This window comes from Schistocerca americana, chromosome 1, assembly GCF_021461395.2.
Source record: "Schistocerca americana isolate TAMUIC-IGC-003095 chromosome 1, iqSchAmer2.1, whole genome shotgun sequence".
Lineage (NCBI taxonomy): Eukaryota > Metazoa > Arthropoda > Insecta > Orthoptera > Acrididae > Schistocerca > Schistocerca americana.
This window is the reverse complement of record NC_060119.1, coordinates 1,147,683,411-1,147,700,330: the sequence shown is the minus strand read 5'-3', so window position 1 is coordinate 1,147,700,330 and position 16,920 is coordinate 1,147,683,411. Positions and strand designations below refer to the sequence as shown.

At 42.3% G+C, this 16,920-nt stretch overlaps 1 protein-coding gene across 1 annotated transcript in view; it reads right to left on the bottom strand.

Moving 5' to 3' along the window:
* Positions 1-1,626: 1,626 nt before the first annotated feature.
* The window catches only part of LOC124551382 (prostaglandin reductase 1-like), a 44,585-nt gene continuing 29,291 nt past the window's right edge, over positions 1,627-16,920 (bottom strand). The window contains exon 3 of the mRNA XM_047126437.1: positions 1,627-2,789. Coding sequence (XP_046982393.1) covers positions 2,337-2,789 — 453 coding nt within the window. The 3' untranslated portion in view covers positions 1,627-2,336. The remainder of the gene's footprint in view (positions 2,790-16,920) is intronic.

The following is a 16,920-nucleotide window of genomic DNA, read 5'->3' as shown; positions in this document are numbered from 1 at the left end:
AACGATGTTAAACAAATAAAAAGACGCATAAATGAATTAAAATATTTTTGTTGTTCTGTGAACTGATTGTTTATACTTTGGTTGCCGGAACTACCTTTTGAATAGTTTTCAGTGTTCCTGTATATATGTCGTAATATTTCGTAATTCCCGACATTAACACGACTGTCCATTTTGGACTGTCTATCGACTTCAGAATTTGCATTCGTTTGGTAGCTCCAGAAGAGATGAGAAGAACTAGTTCATTCCTTCTGCCGAGACCTCTTGCTCTGCCATTTGCTTAACAGCTTTGGCAATTCCGAAGAGTGCAGCTCTTTTCATTTACCAAAGACAACTTCAGTTGTCTTCCAAGCGGAACTTTCGCGGTTGCTTCCAACTGCTGCTGCGTGAATTCCTCCGCCCCCCGCCGCCCCCCTCCCCCCAGAGATAATAATTATTGCTTGTCCGTACAATGCTCTCTATGAAAATTTTGTATATTTCCATTCATTACCGTCAAATTTTCTTGTGAGAGTGCGTTCTTGATTGTGAGTTAGCTTCTGTTAATTTCACACGAACACTAGCTAAACTTCATGAAATATATCCGTTGAAAAAAAAAATGGCGCTGACCTAATGTAGATGGTGAGATAAAAGAAAATTGAAGCAGCAATTCCAACGACAGAGCCCAAAACAGTCTAGAAAATGAGAGAGATGGTAAAGTGGCGAGAGCGATGACCAGTGGTTTATATGTTGATCGCATGTCTTTTCCCAAACATTTCATATCAGGTCGTCCTGACAGAACTTCGCACAGGTCTCCAGAGAAATCAGAGATATTATACCATACTAATGTTTTTAAAGCGGGGTGACATTTCACCAATACTTTTTATGTTTTTTAACATATAAAATAAAACTCAATGATAACAACTAGCAAACGAAATGATTACGAGATAGTTTGAAACAGTTTCAGGCACACGATGAAATCCTATAGCCGAAATTACCTTAATCTTCATTTCAATTTCTGTAACAGCAAGCCAGCGACTTGTGAGCACTTCAAATTTTTACAAAATCTTCTATATAGTTCATGTTATTTAGTGAAGAAAAGACATCTGATATGTTACCATGCATCACAGTAAACAAAGCATATGACTCCATCTTTGCAACAGATGTAAAACGACTATGTATAATCTCTGATCAAATTTGCAGCATTTTTACATCTCTGTATCGTATTGTATACGACTATACGAATATACGTAGGATGTGAGTTTGTACGTGCATTCATTGATCGTGAATTTATATGCCTCATAGAAGCGAGTAACTAACCTTAAGGTACGAAGGTAGTCTTAGAGACAGTTTGCTGCATGTTGTTCGAAAAATATATCTTAAGACTCGAAGCATCATATTTTCTGAGTCTGATTTATAGTCTCAAGTAGAGATGTCGTGAAAGTAGTGACTATTTCATTGTCATTAACATTGATTTCACATTTGAGTGATACGTTGCTATAATCTTTGCTTCTTTCTAATACGCAAAATACTGTCGCAATTAAATCTACCCTTCGTCTGTTTTTAAAGATGAAAAGTATATTATGTCGTTCACTGTTTAGAAGAGTAACATAGCAACGAAAGCAATACAACATAAATAAACAATAATACATATTCATCTTTCAACATTACATTTACTGTATCTGCAAGGAGGTCGATACGTGCATTCGTGTTAAGGATCTTCACGAAAATAACGACAGCTTTCATTACATACTCACTTCACACCGTAATACATGATACATCTGAAAGTACGCTTACTGCTTGGAATGTTGTGTGTCGCGAAGCGCTTCGAACATTATCACAGCGAGAGTCTTAGAATAGTTCGCCACGTATAGTACCAAGCTGTGGTCTAATCGATTATTCTCTAGTTCACGCGTCGTGTAACACACACTCTATGGGGCGTATTGTTCCAACCGTCGGCGAACGACGCACGTAATAGCGTCCTTTTAGCTTAATTATGGTCTCATTGTACTCGTTTGCATTCCAGTAACTATGAATGATGAAGTCCATCAAATAGTTTCGCAGTTCTCAGCTATTGTCGCCGAAGCGTACTTTTAGAACTAACCCTTTCCCTTTTCAGACAGTGTTATAGTGCGTAGAGAGGAAGCAAGAACGGTGTTGTACGGCATCATTGGAGTGAGTGAAATATCACGAACCATCATGGATAACGTCTTCTTGGGTGACTACAATAGCAGCAAAGGACCGCAATACTTCACACTAACACTATAACTGTTATACGTAAGCAATTTAATACGGGACTACGGTGACTTGGCAGTATAGGTTATCACGAAATAACGTGAGGTCTCGCGGCTGTGCACACGGCATCACACCTTGACAACTGCCTTGCCCAGGTTTTCTCCCTTGAGCATACCGATGAAAGCCTTCGGCATATTTTCAAACCCTTCTGTGACCGTCTCTTTGTACTTGAGCTTTCCCTCTTTAATCCATTGCATGTTCTGCTTAATGCCTTCATCCCAGCGATCCAGCCAGCGGTTGACCAGGAAGCCTTCCATCTTGAGCTCGTTGAACACCATCGCCGGCTGCAGGATGGGCGCAGACGGGATCTTGGTGTCATTGTAGCTGGAGATGGATCCACAGACCGAAATACGGCCTCCAGTTCGCATCTTGTAGAGGATGGCGCTGCTCTGTTGACCGCCCACATTGTCGAAGTATATGTCCACGCCATCAGGTGCGACTTCCTTCAGCGCTTTTCCGACGTCTACCGTCTTATAGTTGAATGCGTGGTCGAAACCCAGTTCATCTCTCAACCAGTTTACCTGCAACCAAAAGAGAACGGTTACATGACAGTTAAATGTGAGGTTGACAGCTGAGTTCAGAATAATGTTTTGTCGCAGAAGCAGAGTTCCTATCGATCCAATTCTCTTTTCAGTTTAGTGATATTTACCTACATCTACAGGGTGGACCAGAACGCTGATAAACTTTCAGGGGTGGTAGTATGGGCCAAAAAAAGAAAAACATGTCCAGCAGATGTGGCCTACAAAGTGAATGCCTAAAGTGCTATGAACACTTGTTCATTTCGCTGCTGTGAAACACTTCTCTTCCACTGAACAAGTACTTATATCTCTTAAGGTATGGATTTTACAGCCCATTTTACTAGACATTTTTCTCTTGTTTGGGTCTGTACGACCACCCCTGCAAGTTCTGGTTCACTATGTATACTTCGCAAGTCACATTACTCCGTGCGGCTGAGGTTACTTGTGGTATCATTATCCCCACTCCCTTCCCAGTTCCTTGTTCCATTCGTGAATGGTATGTGCGCTAGTTAGTTTCATGTTCACGGATCATTTGCACGATAAATCGTAATGATATGGAATGAGTCATTTTACATTCACATTACAAATTAATATGTAAATATGGCTACAAGCAGAACACTTGTAAGTTTTCTGTTCTTATAATAATAATAATAACAATAATAATAATAATAATTATAATAATAATAATAATAATAATAATAATTATTATTATTATAAAATATACAGATGTGAGTAACTTCCACTCATCACCGTTTGCACTTCACAATAATAAAAATTATTCTACGGATAGAAGGAGCTATCAAGGAGGAACTTTTTCAAATGTTTTTTTACTTCCCTGTCTGTCAGACATTTTATATCACTGGATATATGAGCAAAAGATTTAGTTAAAGCATTTCCCAACCTTCTTGTGCTAAAAACAACCTTAATGCAGAGTAACTCATTTTTCCTTGAGGTATTGTAATTATGTACATCATTGTCCCTTTTGATATATAGTGGATTATTTACAAAGAGACTTCATGAGGGAATAAATATACTGTGAAGCAATAGTCAGAATGCCGAATTCCTTAAAAAGATGTTTTCAAGCTGATCGTGGGTGAGCACCACATATTACTCTATCAGCACATTTTTCAGCAATGAACACTTTCTTTGTTAAAGACACATTAACCCAGAATATTATTCTACATGATATTATTGAATGAAAAGATGCAAAATATGTCAACTTACTTATTTGCCTGTATCCAATATTTCCACTGATTCTATGTGCAAATTTGGCTGAACTAAGCTTTTTTAGGAGTTCCAAAATTGACTTTTTTCCTGTTTAAATTCTGATCAACATGGACAGCAAAGAATTTTGAAGTTTCCATCCTATTTAATATTTCCTCAGCATGCGTTACACTTATCATTGGTGCAGTACTTCAAGATATGCAGAGCTTAATATGTTTTGTCTTTTTAAAATTCAGAATGAGACTGTTTGCAGGAAACCAGTCCATGACGCTATTAAAAGCATTGTTCAGCATTTCTTCTGTTGAGGTTAGTACACTTGGATCGTTTACTATAGCAGTGTCATTCGCAAAAAGAACTCATTCTTCTGGTGGGGTATTAGACGGCTGATCGCATATAGAGGGTGATTCACGAAGATATGCAAATATTTTACAATGTTATTCTACAAGTAAAACTGAAGAAAAAGTTCATATAAACATACGTCCGCAAATGTTTAGTTACGGAGTTAGGGCTAATAAGAGGTTTTGCCTGAAATTTAGCAACTTCGCAAATATAAAGCTACAGCAAAACTGTACGAGTTTAAAGTAAAGCATGATTTCCATTTATTTTGTTGTTATTGGTCAGGTGAATCTAATAAAACATGTCCCAGACGCGTATCTGCAGTCGTTTTACAGAACATTCACAAAAGCAAAGGAGTAATTTCGTAAAATTTTTAATTTATTAACTACTTGGTCCAATTTGTTTTTTAAATTCCAGACAATTGCACAAAGTTTTCAACAGAAGTTGTAGAGAATTTAATTTTGGAAAAATATTGGTAATAACGTTAACTCAAACTGTATGAGTGCAAAAGATAATCTGCTTTTATTAATACCATAGCACACGTGAATTCATGTTAAAAGCAAAGCTCAGTGTTAAGGAAGTTGTATAGTGTCCATGCAATTTCACAATACATTCACAACAGATGTTCAATAATGTCTTCACGAGTTCAATGCATTTAGCTGCACGTATATGAACAGACTTTGTTGGTCGTCTCAGTTTACTAGGGCTGTTCTCAATTTCGTCTGTTGCATTCATAATGCGACCAATAATGCCTCACGTGTATTGACTGACCTCATAAACTATGTCTTTCATCCATTCCCAAACACAAAAATCGTGGCATCATATTAGCGAAGTTGCAAAATTTCAGGCAAAAATCTTTTATTAGCCGTTAACTCCGGCACTAAACATATGCGCACCTATGTTTATATGAACTTTTTTCTTTACTTTTACTTGTAGAATAACAGAGTAAAATATCTGCATATCTTCGTGAATCACCCTGTATATGAGGAACAATGGCGGACCTGAGACTAGCCGGTCGCGGTGTACGAACGGTTCTAGGCGCTTCAGTCCGGAACCACGCGTCTGCTACGGTCGCAGGTTCGAATCCTGCCTCGGGCATGGATGTGTGTGACGTCCTTAGGTTAGTTAGATTTAAGTAGTTCTATGTCTAGGGGACTGATAACCTCACATGTTAAGTCCCATAATGCTCCGAGCCATTTGGACCTGAGACAGCCTTGGGGAACTCCGTATGATTCAGCCCGGTCACGCGAATCTCCCACGATTAGGCTGGTTGAATTACTAAGTACAAGAACGACTACAGCAAACTTTCGTACGAGCTGTAATTTTTCATATTTTCTCGTCGAGATCGTCTTGTAGGACGTATGTAGGTGAAAGTAGTAGGTAATTTTTTAGAACATTTCTGTTGGGGTACAGCGGTTTTGTTTATCACTTGGAAATGAACATAAACAGTGTCGACCATAAGAAACTTCTTTTTATACGGGGCTACCGGTTTCGGTTTGTTGTAGACCACCCTTAGACCTCATACAACGATGGTAGGCAGTGGCGGTGAACGGAGCAGGCAATACGAATCCTGGTATGAGGCCTGAAGACAAATATCGGTAGCGTAAAAAAAAAAAAAAAAAAAAAAAAAAAATCTTGAGGTCAAGACTGTTGATGTTCATTTTAAAACGAAAACAATACGTTTGTCGAGTCTTATTGCATAATTTCAACAGTAGACCTACCCGTCATGCAGAACGCATCTCCTGTAGCGTCTGTCACTGTAAATTGTTGAGGCTCCCCATAAAGGCGTGTACACATACGGTCAGCGAATGACAAGCATTCGCTTCGTTGGCCGTGATTTACTTAGTGTGTACGGGCGGCAAATTGCAGCCAACGCTTGTGGTGGGGTTCGGTTGCTGAACGGACGGCCGGCGGTAACATCAAAGCGTCGGCGGTGAATCAGCATTGGAACCTCTCTCCTATTGTGGACGCCGGGTCGAATGTTGGTTGGCAGAGTAGCGATCTGCCGTGTCTCTTGAACATGAGCGTATTTATTGCGTTTAAAATACTGTAGTATGGGGAGCAATGCAAAACGAGCATTAAAGTTGATAGAGTGTTATCTTAGACTGGGCATTAATATTTCTGCTGCAGGTACAGCTCTCCTAAAAGAGGTAACATCCTTGGAAACTCAGTAACAGTTCGAAATTTTGTAGCTTCCACATTCCAATTCAACTTTAGAGTCAACATTAATTTTGTCTCACCACGCTGCTCCCTGCTTTTTAAAAGTGATATAGTTCATCAGCATCGTTTCTTCTTCTGTTTCTTTTTCTAATGGTCAGATAGGTACTTGAAGTAAAGTAAATGCCGCAAATGCGACGACTGCTAAATCCTCTTCTTCCCTCATAATTTCGGCCGGTGAAACAATAAATAAATCACCACTTTGTAATAATAACAATATGGGAGCAATTCCTAGGCCCCAACCCCTTGGTTTGGTGACGATGAGGGGTCGAACGCCATTGCGTTGGCCCCTACGTTCGGCCGAAGCCATTGGCTGTCGCTCTTTGGCCTTCATTGGGCTAGAGCGCATGGCGCGCCTTTTAACGCTTTCGCAGCGACCAGGCGGTCCCGTTACAGAAAGAGCCAATGCGCCACTCTTCGTTGGATCTTCTCCACCTTTTCTGTACATCGAATTTAGTACGGGTCTGAGACTGATAAAAAATACTCAAGGATCGGTTCAACAAGTGTTCTGCAGGCCATTTTCTTCACGAATGAATTGAATTTCCTTAACATTGTTGAACTGCACTTCCTTGACATTGTCGCAATGAATGTCAAAAGTAAACCTACACAAGCGATACAATTAAATTTTGATCGGCTGTGCATATGTTTTAGCGTAGAGCACAATAACAGCCACATATCTTTTATACGTGTCAAAGCGGCCATAAAGAGGGTGAAACGCCCCCTTGGAAAAAACTGAGTTTATTGGTTGGTTGGTTGTTGGTTGTTTCGGGGAAGGAGACCAGACAGCGAGGTCATCGGTCTCATCGGATTAGGGAAGGACGGGGAAGGAAGTCGGCCGTGCCCTTTGAAAGGAACCATCCCGGCATTTGCCTGGAGCGATTTAGGGAAATCACACAAAACCTAAATCAGGATGGCCGGACGCGGGATTGAACCGTCGTCCTCCCGAATGCGAGTCCAGTATCTAAACTGAGTTAATTCTGTATAAGTACCCTTGAAACGGCAACAGACATAAAAAAGCTTCAAATAAAAGTTCTATGGTTTTTAATGAACGTTACACAAAGATGCACCAAGATTTAACGAAAAAACCTTTTTTTTCGAAATCCCTCCCCATCACTATCTGATTTTTCATTTCGATATCTAACTAACAGCAAAAAGTACATCATCATTAATACCACATCCGGTCAGATAGGAAGAAGTGGTATTCCAAAGACGCATGTGCTTTTGCTTGTGCTCGGTGGGCAAAATGAAAATGCAATCAGCATTTTTTCGATCCAGAAAGTTCCGCGCGTTCTCATTATTGTACAGATTTCCAATCCCACAACAATAATTTACAAACAATTTCAAGTATAACATAATTAAATCTGAAAACGTTACAACTAGAAAGAAAAATACACCAACTATAAAAAGCAAACACAAATACAACACAAGATATATTTCACAAAATTAAAAGTGTGTATATAAGAATATAGTTCTGTGGGAAAGACTTAGCAAACAACCCAGCTTGACAACTGGCGTTGAAGACGCGACATATCGTGCTCACGTGCTCACGTACAGTGGTACAGAGATATTATTTCTAGCTTATTTCTGACAAATGCGTCTTTGGAGTACCACTTCATCATATATGGCTGAATTTGGTACAGACGATGCTACACGTTTTGCTGTTAGTCAAATATCGAAATGGAAAACAAAGTAACGATGCGGAGGGGATTGCGAAAAAAATTACTTTTCCGAAAAACCTAGGTGCGCCGTTATAACGCACATTAAAAACCACAGAACTTTTACTTGAAGTTTTTTTACATCTTTCGTGGTCTCAACGGTATTAATTCAGAAATTTTAAACTCAATTTTTTTCAAGAGGCCGTTTCACCACCTTAACGGCCGTAAAGGCACGAATAAAAAAATACGTGTCTCTAATTTTGCTCTTCACACGAACGTATGCAAAGCCGATCAAAATTGTATTCCTTGAGTAGGTTTACTTGTCAGTTTGGAATCTATTTTTCCTGCTATTTGTTTTAGTGTGTCATTCCACTTTAGGTCGATCAGGGTGGTTACTTCTAGGTATCTTTTTGCGGTAGTTAATGCTCTCGGCCATTTGTTGATTAGAGTGTATTCGAACAGTAGTGGACCCTATCTCCTATTTATACGCAGTACGGTACATTTATTTACGTTCTAGGTCAGTTGCGAGTGTCTGCACTAATGAGCGGCCCTCTGTATGTCTTTCTGCATCTTGCTGCAGTCTCCTGGTGCTGCACCTTCCTAGAGAGAACACCATCGTCCGTGAATACACCTGTCTATTTTGTTCCATTAACAACAACATGTCGAATTCTGTCAACAAGGAAATTCTGTATCCAATCACAAATCTGTTCTGATACTCTGTAAGCTGGTATTTTGTTCACTAAAGGACGGCGCGGAACTGTATCGAATTCCTTTCGGAAGTCAACTAACAAGACATCGACCTAGGCCCTTCGATTATTCCGAGTATAAGAAGAATGCTAATCGCACGTGCCTCAAATTATGGAGTCAATTGTAGAGAACCGCCGAAGTTGCAATATTAAATTTCTTTATTACTTGATGAGTACTTAAGAGCCTAAGCTGATTATCAAATCATCCAACAAGCTATGCAGTAAGATCCGCTACGGCAGCCACGTGAATCTTCACTGTCGTTAAACACACCTTCACTACAAAGGTGGAACTTCATTCTCCAAGCTAATTGAAATGATCGTACGGCATTGTTGGCCGGGAGGCCCCATTCGAGGGAGTTCGGTCGCCGTATTGTAAGTCCAGCACATCGGCGACTTGCGAATCAACGATGATGGAAATTATGGTGAAGGACACATAACACCCAGTGCACCGCCGGGAATCGAACCCGGTGCCCCTGTGTGGTAGGCGGTAACGCTACCGCTACGCTACAGTGGCGGACATTCACCTAACTGAATGAAATTCAGCCCTGCACTTCTTTGCAGAGCGAACAATCATGTGGCTGTCTTAGTGGATGTTATTGCATAGCTTATTGGCAGGTACCAATTTTCATCAGTTATCTTTGCAATGTTGCATAGTTTTGTAATGTATAAAGTACATACAACGAAGAGCGTTCAGCAAGTAATGCAAAACATTTTTTTCTCGGACAATTTCAGTTGAAAAAATGCGGAATTTGCTGTGGCATATCGTGGAACATTCCAACTTCAACACCTACAGTTTACTGAGCAAGGTGGCGCAGTGGTTAGCACATTGGACTCTCATTCGGGAGGTTGACTGTACAAATCCGCCTCCGGTCATCCTGACAGTTTTTCGTGATTTCTCTAAATCGCTTCAGGCAAATGCCAGGATGGCATGGCCGACTTCCTTCCTCATCCTTCCGTAATCCGACGGGACAGATGACCTCGCTGTTTGGTCCACTCCCCCGAATCAACCTGCAGTTTCACGAAGTTTCGATAGATGGCGGCACTGTACGTAGCCCTCAAAATGGAGTCTGTAACGGAGATGAGTTCAGAGCTGAGAGCTGTCATTGAGTTTCTTGTGGCGGAAAACCAGATCACCGCAGATATTCATTGCGCTTGTCGAATGTCTGCGGAGACCCCGCAGTGAACGAATGTACGGTGAGTCGTTGCGCGAGTGGTCTGTCACCACTGCAACAAGGTCGCGCAAACCCGTCCGATCTCCTGCGAGCTGGCCCGGCGGCACACAGCTGTGACTGCTGCAATGTTGGAACGTGTGGTCACTCATTGGAGGTGCGAGACAAATCACAGTCAAACACCTCGCTGTCCGACTGGACGTCTCTGTCGCGCTCGTTCACCAGTTGGGGTACTAAAATGTGTTCCTTGCCGCCTAACTCAAGACCATAAAGAGCAACGAAGAAACATCCGTGCAGAATTGGGCCCAACGAAGGATACACTCTGCGGGAAGCAGTATGTGCATGATGGGGAGACTGATGCAGCAGGACGTTGGCTTCGACGTCGACCAGTAGTGATACCGTGCGGACATACCGGGCCTCACAGTAAGTTGGTGTAAGGCCGTCATATTGAACTGAGATTATGTTGAAAAATAGGGTTTTGTAGCCAAAAAAGTGAGGAATACTATGGTGTATTGGAATCCTGGATAAAATCAACCTGCTTTTAGAAAAAAAATTGTAGCGTATTTGGCTTCTGGGCTTTAGAGTGATTTGATAATGAACTTACGCTCGAAACTAGTCATCTTATATAAAAAAATATTGCAGTTCCGACAGCTCTCTGCAATTTATTGCATAATTTGGTAAATCATACAGTTGCTTACGTCATGCCTTCCAACATGCTGGAAATTAGTATAGAGGGTGGTCCATTGATAGTGACCGGGCCAAATATCTCACGAAATAAGCGTCAAACGAAAAAATTACAAAGAACGAAACTTGTCTAGCTTGAAGGGGCAAACAAGATGGCGCTATGGTTGACCAGCTAGATGGCGCTGCCATAGGTCAAACGGATATCTACTGCCTTTTTTAAAATAGGAACCCCCATTTTTTATTACATATTAGTGTAGTACGTACAGAAATATGAATGTTTTAGTTGGACCACTTTTTTCGCTTTGTGATAGATAACGCTGTAATAGTCACAAACATATGGCTCACAATTTTAGACGAACAGTTGGTAACAGGTAGGTTCTTTTAAATTAAAATACAGAACGTAGGTACGTTTGAACATTTTATTTCGGTTGTTTCAATGTGATACATGTACCTTTGTGAACCTTTCATTTCTGAGAACGTATGCTGTTACAGCGTGATTACCTGTAAATACACATAAATGCAATAAATGTTCAAAATGATATCCGTCAACCTCAATGCATTTGGCAGTACGTGTAACGAAATTCCTCTCAACAGCGAGTAGTTCGCCTTCCGTAATGTTCGCACATGCATTGACAATGCGCTGACGTATGCTGTCAGGCGTTGTCGGTGGATCACGATAGCAAATATCCTTCATCTTTCCCCACACAAAGAAATCCGGGGATGTCAGATGCGGTGAACGTGCGGGCCATGGTATGGTGCATCCACGACCAATCCACCTGTCATGAAATATGCTATTCAATACCACTTCAACCGCACGCGAGCTATGTGCCGGACATCCATCACATTGGAGGTACATCGCCATTCTGTCATGCAGTGAAACATCTTGTAGTAACATCGGTAGAACATTACGTAGGAAATCAGCATACATTGCACCATTTAGATTGCCATCGATAAAATGGGGGCCGATTATCCTTCCTCCCATAATCCCGCACCATACATTAACCCGCCAAGATCGCTGATGTTCCACTTGTCGCAGTCATCGTGGATTTTCCGTTGCCCAATAGTGCATATTATGCCGGTTTACGTTACCGCTGTTGGTGAATGACGCTTCGTCGCTAAATAGAACGCGTGCAAAAAATCTGTAATCGTCCCGTAATTTCTCTTGTGCCCAGTGGCAGAACTGTACACGACGTTCAAAGTCGTCGCCATGCAATTCCTGGTGCATAGAAATATGGTACGTGTGCAATCGATACTGATGTAGCATTCTTAACACCGACGTTTTTGACATTCCCGATTCTCGCGCAATTTGTCTGCTAGTGATGGGCGGATTAGCCGCGACAGCAGTTAAAACACCTACTTGGGCATCATCATTTGTTACACGTCGTGGTTAACGTTCCACATGTGGCTGAACACTTCCTGTTTCCATAAATAACGTAACTATCCGGCGAACGGTCCAGACACTTGGATGATGTCGTCCAGGATACCGAGCAGCATACATAGCACACGCTCGTTGGGCATTTTGATCACAATAGCCACACATCAACATGATATCGACCTCTTCCGGAATTGGTAAACGGTCCACTTTAACACGGGTAATGTATCACGAAGCAAATACCGTCCGCACTGGCGGAATGTTACGTGATACCACGTACTTATACGTTTGTGACTATTACAGCGCCATCTGTCACAAAGTGAAAAAAGTGGTCCAACTAAAACATTCATAATTCATTACGTACTACATGAATATGTAATAAAAATGGGGGTTCCTATTTTTAAAAAAACGCAGTTGATATCCGTTTGACTTATGGCAGCGCCATCTAGCCGGTCAACCATAGCGCCATCTGGTTTCCCCCTTCAAGGTAGACGAGTTTGGTTCTTCGTAGTTTTTTCGTTTGATGCTTATTTCGTAAGATGTTTGGCCCGGTCACTATCAATGGACCACCCTGTATATCAGTTCCGTAATGGCATACAAGTAGTATTTCTTAGGCTGAAGAAAGACAACATTGTAGCATGCCAATTGAACCATGTCTGCTGAACCGCTGGGATACTCAAACTAATCTTCCTGCTCCTAAATTCTTTGCAAATTACATAACAGAGTTTATACATTTAATATCCCATTTTCACAGGCACAGAATGTATGTAATAATGGATCACGAAGGGTACTGTTGTTAGGACAGTTAAACTTGGCCGCTAATGACCATAGAAGTTTTGCGCCCTAAAACCACAAACCAAAAAAAAAAAAAAAAAAAAAAAAAAAAAGGACAGTTAAAAACAACGAGTTTGTGGGCAAGGAAAGAAGAAAACAGAAGAGTACAGATGGAAAAATTAAGATTTCAATGTGTCGCACTCAAAGTTTCTGATCATCAAGGTTTACTAGTTTAGACTTATGGCAGCGTGACAGAGACATGTTATTAAAAGCTTTATGAAGCGATGATGGTACATTAATCGAACCACGAGGTCTTAATACTTCCAATATGATAACTAGTTTTACTTAAAAGATGTTTTTATTGCTGTTAATTAACCAAAACACCAGAAAAGAAACATCGATAACTCATATAGTACATTGCTTACAAAAAATCCAATTTCAGTTTCGTGCTCCTGAGATCGAACAGAGTCGTTTGATAAATTTCGTTTATGTTTAATGCCCCCTTTGGTACTTTGTTAGTGGTTTTCATTGTACACTTTTAATTCTTCCATACTCTCTTTCAGGTCGATTCAATCAGCACATTATAAAGGAGATTTGAGTATGGATACAACTGGCAATTTGTGAAGAAACTCCTATTGTCGTTTGGATGCAATGAAATTAGCTGTGTAAATTGCCATCAAAATTGTCTCACAGCGCAGAATAACATTACTATACATGCTTAAATTTTTTAAAAGTTGTACTTGGCGTCCTCAGAGACAAGAAGGCTAACTCTGTGTGGGTGTGCCGATTGGAATGACAGCACAACGTACCACCGAAATAATGGACGTCAGTGCACTAGGCGAATACTTGCCAAACAACCTCCGAGTAAGTGAAGCAAAAAACGCAAATGCCACAGTGCTACATAACGGGGTAGTGTGAAGTAATGTCAGCGCCAGAGCGTCGCTGTTGTAGTGAAACGTTGCAGAAAGACCAGAGTTCGGCGACCCATAGGAATTATTAAGTTACCACAGAGAACGATAAACGAGGGCAAATGCGATCATAGGCCTAGAGCCACAGCCTTGAAGTGTCGGCAGAAGTGCCAACACCGTGTTGTTTGAGGAAGCCGAAATGCACGCTATAAGCTCACGCAGGCGGGCGTGAGGTCTGAAACAGGATACGTAATGAATGCTACAAAGAACAGTACGTAGCTGCTGGAATACTTAACTTTAATCCACAATTGGTGAACATTGGTCTTGTTACTGTACATGCTTCATTAGATACATAGCAAAGGATAAATGGCGCCTTGCTAGGTCGTAGCAATTGACTTAGCTGAAGGCTATGCTAACTATCGTCTCGGCAAATGAGAGCGTAATTCTCAGTGAACCACGGCTAGCAAAGTCGGCTGTACAACTGGGGCGAGTGCTAGTAAGTCTCTCTAGACCTGCCGTGTGGCGGCGCTCGGTCTGCAATTACTGACAGTGGCGACACGCGGGTCCGTCGTATACTAACGGACCGCGGCCGATTTAAAAGCTACCACCTAGCAAGTGTGGTGTCTGGCGGTGACACCACAAGCCTCATACGCATGGGCTCAGATAGTTAAATAACGAGGCTTTTGGACATCAAAGACACATCCAGTTCTGCTACTATTCTCTCCATGTCGCTAGAACGAAAGAGTTTCAGTGAAACCACATGATGATGGTGTGCCTGCTACCCGCTTGCTGATTCAACAACGGTATGCAGCTGACCTGGTGCATCCCACAGCTGTGGTCTGCCATTGCTGCCTACAGGGACATGGTAGATGAGAAGAAGAAGGTCTGCAGTCAGCAGTCCTCCACTGGTGGTCAATACGCAAGGTGCCACCTCCACACCGCGTAGGCGCAGCACACTTGCACAGCCCCTGGTTGACTCGCGAACATCTGCTGCAGGCATGGACGATCCATGGTAATGACCAGGGCCTCGTCTTAACGACAACCGGCATCCTGGAGCACACAGTTGGCGAGCCTCACGTGAGTGCACAACGGGCTGCCTACAGGAGAGCTCTGGTGTGAGCGTCACTGCGCAGAATCTAGACAGACTATGCCTTTCCGTCCCCAAACTGCCTCCAGCACAACACAGCCACAGCTCGCTAATCTGCGGTGGCTACATCACAACTCTCTGCTGAGGCGCCAGCTCTTCTCCGCAACACGCCTTTGTACCCGTCTGACACCCTGAGACACTTACAGGGTGTTTCAAAAATGACCGGTATATTTGAAACGTCAATAAAAACTAAACGAGCAGCGATAGAAATACACCGTTTCTTGCAATATGGTTGAGACAACAGTACATTTTCAGGCGGACAAACTTTCGAAATTACAGTAGTTACAATTTTCAACAACAGATGGCGCTGCACGTGATGTGAAAGATATAGAAGACAACGCAGTCTGTGGGTGCGCCATTCTGTACGTCGTCTTTCTGCTGTAAGCGTGTGCTGTTCACAACGTGCAAGTGTGCTGTAGACAACATGGTTTATTCCTTAGAACAGAGGAGTTTTCTGGTGTTGGAATTCCACCGCCTAGAACACAGTGTTGTTGCAACACGACGAAGTTTTCAACGGAGGTTTAATGTAACCAAAGGACCGAAAAGCGATACAATAAAGGATCTGTTTGAAAAATTTCAACGGACTGGGAACGTGACGGATGAACGTGCTGGAAAGGTAGGGCGACCGCGTACGGCAACCACAGAGGGCAACGCGCAGCTAGTGCAGCAGGTGATCCCACAGCGGCCTCGGGTTTCCGTTCGCCGTGTTGCAGCTGCGGTCCAAATGACGCCAACGTCCACGTATCGTCTCATGCGCCAGAGTTTACACCTCTATCCATACAAAATTCATACGCGGCAACCCCTCAGCGCCGCTACCATTGCTGCACGAGAGACATTCGCTAACGATATAGTGCACAGGATTGATGACGGCGATATGCATGTGGGCAGCATTTGGTTTACTGACGAAGCTTATTTTTACCTGGACGGCTTCGTCAATAAACAGAACTGGCGCATATGGGGAACCGAAAAGCCCCATGTTGCAGTCCCATCGTCCCTGCATCCTCAAAAAGTACTGGTCTGGGCCGCCATTTCTTCCAAAGGAATCACTGGCCCATTTTTCAGATCCAAAACGATTACTGCATCACGCTGTCTGGACATTCTTTGTGAATTTGTGGCGGTACAAACTGCCTTAGACGACACTGCGAACACCTCGTGGTTTATGCAAGATGGTGCCCGGCCACATCGCACGGCCGACGTCTTTAATTTCCTGAATGAATATTTCGATGATCGTGTGACTGCTTTGGGCTATCCGAAACACACAGGAGGCGGCGTGGATTGGCCTCCCTATTCGTCAGACATGAACCCCTGTGACTTCTTTCTGTGGGGACACTTGAAAGACCAGGTGTACCGCCAGAATCCAGAAACAATTGAACAGCTGAAGCAGTACATCTCATCTGCATGTGAAGCCATTCCGCCAGACACGTTGTCAAAGGTTTCGGGTAATTTCATTCAGAGACTACGCCATATTATTGCCACGCATGGTGGATATGTAGAAAATATCGTACTATAGAGTTTCCCAGACCGCAGCGCCATCTGTTGTTGAAAATTGTAACTACTGTAATTTCGAAAGTTTGTCTGACTGAAAATGTACTGTTGTCCCAAGCATATTGCAACAAACGGTGTATTTCTATCGCTGCTCGTTTAGTTTTTATTGCCGTTTCAAATATACCGGTCATTTTTGAAACACCCTGTAACTCTGTAAGCTCAACTTGAAAGATGAAAGTTACTTGCAGGGATCACTGAGTCACTGACGCCTCCAGGCACAAATTCGACCACTCTCCCACACTCCGTGCCCGGCGTCCTGCACACAACACGACCCCGGCTCCCTGGGTCGCAACAATAGCTTAAAATTACATGAAACTTAATTTGATTCATAAAACACATCGTAATTCCGAGGTAGGG